The sequence below is a fragment of the Sapajus apella genome, unplaced genomic scaffold, assembly GCF_009761245.1.
Source record: "Sapajus apella isolate SASKATOON/1434 unplaced genomic scaffold, GSC_monkey_1.0 scaffold7, whole genome shotgun sequence".
In the NCBI taxonomy this organism is placed as follows: domain Eukaryota; kingdom Metazoa; phylum Chordata; class Mammalia; order Primates; family Cebidae; genus Sapajus; species Sapajus apella.
The window spans coordinates 17,243,219-17,252,768 of record NW_022436947.1 but is presented as its reverse complement, the minus strand read 5'-3'; the positions used below and the strand labels follow the sequence as shown (position 1 = coordinate 17,252,768).

At 36.3% G+C, this 9,550-nt stretch overlaps 1 protein-coding gene across 1 annotated transcript; it reads left to right on the top strand.

Annotated features, from left to right (window-relative positions):
- Positions 1 to 814: 814 nt before the first annotated feature.
- Positions 815 to 7,759, top strand: SPAM1 (sperm adhesion molecule 1). The gene is made up of 3 exons (XM_032275764.1): positions 815 to 1,975; positions 2,441 to 2,530; positions 7,200 to 7,759. Exons 1-3 carry the CDS (start codon positions 1,022 to 1,024, stop codon positions 7,683 to 7,685), a joined length of 1,530 nt encoding a protein of 509 aa, XP_032131655.1. The 5' UTR covers positions 815 to 1,021; the 3' UTR covers positions 7,686 to 7,759.
- The last annotated feature ends 1,791 nt before the right edge of the window (positions 7,760 to 9,550 follow it).

Sequence of the window (9,550 nt, the reverse complement as noted above, 5' to 3'; positions counted from 1 at the left end):
TGTACCACCTTTGTGGTTTAATACAGCCAAAGTATGTGCTATTATATCTCACTTTGTCACAATCAGAATGACAATACAATCTTACTTATCAAACCTATAAAAAGACCAAAATCTATATATTGTTTTTCTTAAGTTAGGCTAGAACCAATGCTTTCAGTAGAAAATGTAAAGTAGTAAAATGTTTTATTAACTTTAAACATGGGAGCACATTATTGTGAGATGTGATTGAGTAGTGTACCAAGGAGCCTTTCAACTTATTTGGTAGAAGTTTTTGGTTGATTCAGTAAATTCAAGCAAACTGTTGATTTACTACTTCTGGCAGAAGTAAGTTTGCTTCTCTTCAAGAAAGAAAGGAAAAGTGAAAAAAGAAAAAAAAAGAAAGAGGAAAAAAGATGAAATTTCACAATTCTGTGAAAGGTTGTTTTCAGTATATGCCAGACTGCTATAAAGTGATCTTTCAAGAAGCAATAAACAAAATGAGAGGAACAACTTGGAATTTATTTTCATTCAGTGGGGTTTTGCTAAGACATTGCTTGGTACAGCATTCTTTACACCCAGAGAGGCAAAAGGAAAAATAGCTACATTCACCTCTCTGCAGGCCCAGTAGTGATTTGGGAAGATGAGAAAAATGGTAACTAGTATAGCGTTTGTATAACAAATAAGAGGAAATAATTTAATTGAATTAAACACAGGAGTAGGTCCTCCACCTTCTAAAATGAAATTAAACCCACTGAACTTAAAGTTGAGAACTTGGTAAAGCTTACATTCTTAATATAAAATGAGTGATAACAATGTATTCTGTATTTCTTTTTCAGTTATAGGTGATGCAACTTGCAAAACAATCCTAAAATATGAAACAAGAATAATAATATTTAAATGTAACATAATCATTATACTTTTTTACCTATCAAAGTGAATTCATTCCATTCTCTTTCACCTGTGCTCATACTTTGCATCAAATATTGTGTAAACCAAAGTGTGTAGGAAGAAATAAATGTTTTCATAGTCATTACTCTTTATAATGGGAGCGCTAAAATTCAAGCACATCTTTTTTGGAAGCTTTGTTAAATCCAGTGGAGTATCCCCGATAGTTTTCACCTTCCTTCTGATTCGATGTTCCTTGACTCTGAATTTCAGAGCACCCCCTATTATCCCAAATGTGCCTTTTCTCTGGGCCTGGAATGCCCCATCTGAATTTTGTCTTGGAAAATTTGATGAGCCACTAGATATGAGCCTCTTCTCTTTAATAGGAAGCCCCCGAATAAACGTCACCGGGCAAGGTGTTTCAATATTTTATGTTGATAGGCTTGGCTACTATCCTTATATAGATCCAACGACAGGAGCAATTGTGAATGGAGGAATCCCCCAGAATATGTCCTTACAAGATCATTTGGACAAATCTAGGAAAGACATTATTTTTTATATGCCAGTAGACAATCTGGGAATGGGTGTGATTGACTGGGAAGAATGGAGACCCACTTGGGCAAGAAACTGGAAACCTAAAGATATTTACAAGAATAAGTCTATTGAGTTGGTTCAGCAACGAAACGTACAACTTAATCCCACACAAGCCACTGATATAGCAAAACAAGAATTTGAAAAGGCAGCAAAGGATTTCATGCTAGAGACTATAAAACTGGGAAAAGCACTTCGGCCAAATCACTTGTGGGGTTATTATCTTTTTCCGGACTGTTACAACCATCACTATAAGAAGCCTGGTTACAATGGAAGTTGCCCCAATATAGAAATAAAAAGAAATGATGATCTCAGCTGGTTGTGGAATGAAAGCACCGCCCTTTACCCATCCATTTATTTGAACACCCAACAGTCTGCTGTAGCTGCTGTGCTCTATGTGCGCAATCGAGTCCAGGAAGCCATTAGGGTTTCTAAAATACCCAATGAAAACAGTCCACTTCCGGTTTTTGTATATGCCCGCCTAGTTTTTACTGATCAAGTTTTGAAATTCCTTTCTAAGGTGAGTAATCAAGGCATGAGGGCTATGAAACGAAATTAACAAAAGATGTTTATTGAAATTTAATATTATTTTTGAAGGGAGTGAAATCTAGCTTTTAATATTAGTTAGGAATGTGCATACAAGTAGTTCTACATTATTATATGAATGCAAAATAAGAATACATCTAATATTTAATGTAATCTCATTATCTCCTAGCAAGCAGGGGGAATTAGGTAGTATAGACAGTGTATGAACTCAGTTTCTTTTCTTTCTTAGGCCTGTTCTCTTTTCAATAGAAGTGACTGAAAGAATAATAGTATCTTATTTGTTCTATAGTAAGGCAATGGCGGTGTAAGAGATAGAAATAGCGGAAAACATTTAAATTATTATTATTGGGTCAGCATGCTTGGCTTTGGTGTTACTGTCCTATGTATAGCACTTTCATTTTATTTTTTATGTGCTAACTCTTCCGATCCCATTTTCCAGGATGAACTTGTGCATACACTTGGTGAAACTGTTGCTCTGGGTGCTTCTGGAATTGTAATATGGGGAAGCCTCAGTATAACGAGAAGTATGGTAAGTTGAATGGGTAGTAAATAGATGAAAATATTTCTGCATTTAATGTTTTGGGGGATTGTTTTGTTTTTAAATAAGAAAATAAGTAGTACTATGCTTGGCATATAGTAATAGGTGCTCAATTAATACTGGTTGAATCAAAATACACTTGTGTGATGGTTATAAGACAGAAAATAGTATGTGCATGTTCCAGTGGGAAAATAGAAATTTAGTGAATAATTGAATTTCTCTAGGCTAGATGACTGTTAAGTAGCAAAAACAAGACTACAATCTCAATTTTCTGACATGGTGCTTGGTGTCAGCAGATAGGTCTTTGTTCCTTTATTTTCATTCTTGTTTAATTCTCTATATCAGATCTTTATCTCCCAACTCATCAACTTTCTTGACTTAATTCAAGAGTAAAGCTGTCATAGGGACATTGCTGAGTGGGAGCTGAATTTTTTCTTCTCTGGTGGTTGTGGAAATACCAATGATGAACATACCATGAAGAATGTCAGATGAAGCTCATGGCCCAGGAGTCCTATCTTAGGACCTTAGCAAATAGTCTACACTCTAGTAGTCCAAGAAATCCTTGAGAAGAATTATATTCGTCTCTTGTTCTCTGGATAGAATAGACATAGCCTTTATTTAAAAATACTTAACAGCAGTTGCATTTATGAGATTGTAAAAAGGTAATCTGAGCCCTTCTACCTATTTTGCATAATTCTTTTGGCTCTAATTTGATCTTTAATATAAAGAAATGACAGAAAATATAAGTTCAGAGAAAGGTATATGGCCCTTGGTAAAGTCGTTTATGTGTCAGAAAACCATTGTAAAATGATAATTTCTTAAGTAAATTCTTAATTTTTATTTTTTTCCCAAACCCGTAAACTCCCTTCTCAAATATCCTATTATTTAGAAACGTATAAATATTTATAAATTTTCATACGATTTTATTTTCTTTAAAAATAAACTGAAGGGCCGGGCACGGTGGCTCAAGCCTGTAATCCCAGCACTTTGGGAGGCCGAGGCGGGTGGATCACGAGGTCAAGAGATCGAGACCATCCTGGTCAACATGGTGAAACCCCGTCTCTACCAAAAATACAAAAAATTAGCTGGGCATGGTGGTGCGTGCCTGTAATCCCAGCTACTCAGGAGGCTGAGGCAGGAGAATTGCCTGAACCCAGGAGGCGGAGGTTGCGGTGAGCCGAGATCGCACCATTGCACTCCAGCCTGGGTAACATGAGTGAAACTCCGTCTCAAAAAAAAAAAAAAAAAAAAAAAAACTGAAAACTCCACTCTTACCCTGAGGAGTGAATCAGGCATTCCTCAATGAGTAGGATGACACAACATACTATTTAAGTGTCACCCTTGTTTTTTAATGGCACTTTAATCTTAGATTCACATTCTACTACTATGCCTCTTAAATCATCTTCACCATTATCCACACCAGAGACAGTCCTTCAGCTTTTATATGACTATTTTCTACTTAATGGCATTGTCCCAAAATTATCCCCTACAGAGTTTGTTGTATATATTTCTGCTACCTTTCTCAACTTCTGATCATTTTAAATAATAGATCTGTCATTATCTCCCCCTTTTTCCATGTAATTTGTAATCAATAGTCATGGATTACTTGTTATGTTTTCTCTGATTCACTGACAACTTAAGAAACCAGTAATTGCAGGTTTACTCGCAGTTAGTGGAATTGACATAAAACAAATGCAAGTAAGCCATTTCTCTTCATTCCATTTTATTAGATCTAGTGGTTTGACAGAGCCAGCCCTACTGGTCCCAGCTGAGACAAATTGTTAAATATTCAGGAGTTTTGTGAACCAGTTGTTAATCACAGCCATTATTAAAAATCAAATGATAAAAGCTTAACAATAAAAATTATGTTAAAACACAGGTGACACATTTTAATATAGTAGTCATTTTATCTCATTTGACCATGATCCATGCTCTTGAGATTATTGACATCTTTTCTCTTTATAAATGAAAATACTATGTAGTAATGTGCTACTCCACACCATGCTACCAAAATGTATAATGGTGGTACACTCAATTCCCAGATCTGCATTCAGTAATGTTTGGGCAATAGGCTGAAATTGGCCATGGCAGGAGTATTTATGCCATAAATATATATAGATAAATGATAAGAACCGAGTCTTACCTATCAGAGAGCCAATTTTAATGTATTTCCATAGACTAAAAATTATGCAGGTTAATGATTCTCAAGTCATTCTCATCCTTTACTCCTTTTTGTGTAATCTTTGTCTCTGTGGAGTTGAGAAAGTAACTGCAATGTTTTTTGAACTTGTTATAAATTCTCATGTTCCTTGTATTGGGAACATAGTGTTGGAGAATATTGAAAAAGTCTATGTACTTTCGGAATTTATGAGTACTTAAAAAGTACACAGGTAAGAAAAATATTTGATATGGTAAGTGCTATACAGAGAATTAAAACAAAGATGTGGAGAGTTTAACAAGGAAGGTATCAAAGAAGGGTGTTATCTAATTAAAAGCTGCCACCTGAATGACAAGATGAAGTCAACAGTGTTAAAAATTAGAGGAAAGAACATTTTAAGCAGTGGGAACAGTAAGTGCAGTTTGAAATGGTCCTGCTGTGCTAGTGCAATAGCTACTATATCTAGTGTAGAATGGATGTGGGAAGGTTGTACACGAGGAAGAAAGGGTTATACCATGTCACACTGTGCACAAGTCAAGAGAAGAAGTTGAATTTCACTCTAAACGTCATTCGAAGTCATTGGATAGTTAAGAAGATGGATGGTGGATTAGTTTTCTATTGCTTTCATAAAAATTACAGCAAACTTAGTGGGTAAAAAAAAAAATAGAAGAAATTTGTTATCTTGTAGTCTTTAGACCAAAAGTCCCATATGAATTGCAATGGGCTAAAATCAAAGTGACAGCAGGGTTGTCCTTTCTAGGAAAACATACTCGCTCATTTGGCAGATTCACTTCCTGGTGGTTTTAACAATGATATCCACATTATCTGACTGGCTACTGACAAATTTTCAGCTTTTAAAGGCCAGTACATTCTGTAGCTCACGGCCCTCTTCTTCTATCTTGAAAGTCAGCCAAAGTGAGTTGAACCTCTCTTACACTTTGAATCTCTCCTTCCTTCATTTCATCTTTCTAACCAAGCTTGAAAAGTTTCTACACTTCAAGGACTCATGCAATTACATTGAGTCCATCTTGTAATTCAGGATAATCTCCCTTTCTCAAGACCCATTCCCTTAATCACATCTGCAAAGTCTCTTTTGCCATGTAAGCTCACACTGCCACAGACATTAGGACACAGACATTTCTGGGAATCAGTTATTCTGCCAACAATAGATGATGTCATCTCAAGGAAGATTAAAAGAAATATATTCAGATGGAAGCTGCCAAGATTCCTTCACATGCCTGCATATCTACCACCACCACTTCCTTTGGTTTGATAAAGGACTGGCACAACCAGCTCACTCAATGAAACTGTTGATTATGAAAAAAGTGATTATCTTCAATATTTCTCAAAGGGCAGTGTCCAGGGTTTAGAACATACCGGGCTCAAGATGAATCATTTTAGTTAGCCATCACTCATGCTTTGCCAAATTTGTAAAAGAGTTGTCATTATTCACCCATAACTTGACTATATTTAACATTTAATATAAAGTATACTCAGTTGAACATGTTTAGTTTATGTGAGCCAGCAATTTATAAATCACTGTTTTCCATGCTGTTTAAACTTGTCTGGTATGCCAGGCATGATGGATCATGCCTGTAAACCCAACATTTTGGGAGGATGGGGTTGGAGGATCACTTGAGCCCAAGAGTTCAAGTCCAGCCTCGGCAACATAGTAAGACCTCACTTTTACCAAAAAGTAAAACCAAAATTAGACAGGTCTGGTGGCATATGCCTATAGTTCCAGCTACTCAGGAGGCTGAGGCAGGAGGATTTCCTGAACCCAGGAGATCAAGGGGGCAGTGAGCTAAGACTGCCCCACTGTACTCCAGCCTGGGCAAGAGAGTGAGACCTTGTCTCAGGAAAAAATAAATGTCTGACAAATGTAGTGCTTTTTAAATTTATTTATGATTTATTGAGGGTCAACTGAAGATATGGTAGGTCCCTGTGTTAAGCACATTTATATGTATTATTCTTTTTTTATCTATTTTCACAACAACTTTATGAGATAGGCATCATAATTATCCTTTTCTTCCGGATGATAAAGCTGAGGCATAATCAAGTTAATCAGTTTGCCCAAAGTCACCCAGGTAGGAAACTAAGACTTAGAAAGCTTAAGAAATTCCCAAGTTCATACAGCTAGTCGTTAATGCAAGTGGGACTCAAATCAGGGCAAATGGATCCCAGAGACCATACTCTAACATACTGTAACAGCTGTAGCATTCTATCCCTCTGATTATTTTATGAGTTATGGAGGAAGAGCAAGGATAAGGAATATTAAGCCTCAATTGGTCAATTATTCAGTGGAATGAAATGGCTTGTGAAAGTTACAAATGTCACAAAAGACAGAATAATCTTGTTGGTTAGGTAAAAAAAGAAAATATCTTCTATTTTTTGCCACATCTGATTTTTCATTCTTCTGTAAAAAATTGCTTATTACACTAAATTAATTCATGTATGAACTAACTTGTCCTTTGGTATTCTGACTGTCTTATAATTTTACAGAAATCTTGCTTGCTCCTAAACACTTATATGGAGACTATACTGAATCCTTATATAATCAACACCACACTAGCAGCCAAAATGTGTAGCCAGGTTCTTTGCCAGGAGCAAGGAGTGTGTGTAAGGAAAGACTGGAATTCAAGTGACTATCTTCACCTGAACCCAGATAATTTTGCTATTGAAATTGAGAAAGATGGAAAGTTCACAGTACGTGGAAAACCAACATTTGAAGACCTGGAGCAGTTTTCCGAAAAATTTTATTGCAGCTGTTATACCACTTTGAGTTGTAAGACGAAAGCTGATGTAAAAAACACTGATGCTGTTGACGTATGTATTGCGGATGGTGTCTGTATAGATGCCTCTCTAAAACCTCCCGAGGAGAGAGAGGAATCTTCTCAAATTTTCTACAATCCCTCATCCACCATACCATCTGCCACAATGTTCATTGTCACTATTTTGTTTCTTATTTCTTGTGTAGTGAGTTTGTAATTGCACATGTTAAATGAACAATATGTCCATCTTAAAGTGTGCTTTTTAGACTAAATAAATTTCTGAAAAGAATAGCTCTTGTTGAAAGATCATTTTTGGAAAGTTCTTTCTGAATAACTATGCCTAGAAACTGATGATTTCATTTGTACTTGACAAACACTGCTATATTGTATGAATTCTCAACTCTGAGTTCAGGGGTTTGTATTCCAGGAATCAATAGCTTGTGTAAATTCTCCAGTTTAGAGTACAGAAACGCATATGATCTGTTTCACTTGCAAAACGATTAGGATTGTTTCGACACTATCATTCTGCACAAGACACTGACATTTTGATGAAATTAAAACTTGATATGAAGTGGTTAAGAACTTCAAAGTGAAAACCCTTTCAATAAAACCCATCAATAAGACTTAGAGTGCTTGGACTGGATGCAGTGGCTCATACCTGTAATCCCAGCACTTTGGGAGGCCGAGGCAGGTGGATCATGAGGTCAGGAGTTTGAGACCGGCCTAACCAACATGATGAAACCCTATCTCTACTAAAAATATAAAAATTTGCTGAGCATGGTGGCATATGCCTGTAATCCCAGCCACTCAGGAGGATGAAGCAGGAGAATTGCTTGCACCCGGGTGGCAGAGGTTGCAATGAGCAGAGATTGCACCACTGAACTCCAGCCTGGGAGACAGAGCGAGACTCTGTCTCAAAAAAAAAAAAAAATGATTTAGAGTGCTTGGATATTTCTTTTTTTCTCCTCTGCTCATAATCAAGAGAGAGGGAGGTAGAAGGAAAGAAGATGGGTGGAAAAGAAGAAAACAAAAGGAAAGTAGAGATAAGGGAAAGTAATTAGTATTTTTTGCTTTCTCTGGTGCTGTTGAAGACACTAATTTGCACAGGATTGAAAGGAATATTTTCAGTGTATACAATTAACCTTCAACTCTCTGTTAAAGTGAAGAGCAGTTGTACTTGATTTCCTTACCTAGTCTGATCTGTACAAATATTACTACCACCTCCTTCTTTTCCCCATGCCTCAGACTCCCTAGAAAGAAAAACAGATAAAATCACAAAGTGGTTTAGGATATTTCAAATCCAGTCGGCTAGGTACTCTCAAATTATGGCACAAATCATTAGGGTCTAATAACCATAACAATAATTCCACTCTCTGTGATTTCAATTATTTTTTAGCTCCCACATATGAGTGAGAACGTGAGACATTTGTCATTCTATGCCTGCCTTATTTCACATAAGATAATGGCCTTCAGTTCCATCCATGTTGCTGCAACAAATGACACGATTCTGTTTTTCTTATGACTGAATGGTATTCCATTGTGTACATATACCACATTTTCTTTATCCATTCATCTGTTGATGGACATTTAGATTGACTCCATACCTTGTCTATTGTGAACAGTACTGCAATAAATCAGGATGCAGATATCTCTTTGATACACTGATTTTCTTTCCTTTGGATATATAGTGGGTCTCTGTGTGACCCACCACACCTGGCACTGCTAAGTTTTAAAGACTGGAGGTAAAGACATTTCTGGGTTTAATATACTGTGTTATCATTTTGTAAAAGTAGGAAAAATCATTAAGACCGTAATATGTATCATAGAAATGTTTTTGAGGGCTGAGCAGCCAAAAATAAATATAATTTACCTATAGTTTTTTATCCTGACGGAAACCTTAATCCCTGAATAGAGTTGACTTCAGTGATAAACACTTTTAGCGATGTTCTGTTTTCATGTGATGCTGACAATTAGCTTGACTGAAATTGTTAGTAGCCACTTTACAATTCTTTACAAATAAGAAGAGCTTCTGTTTATTATACAACATTCATATGCTTTACATACAACCTCTCATTCAATGCT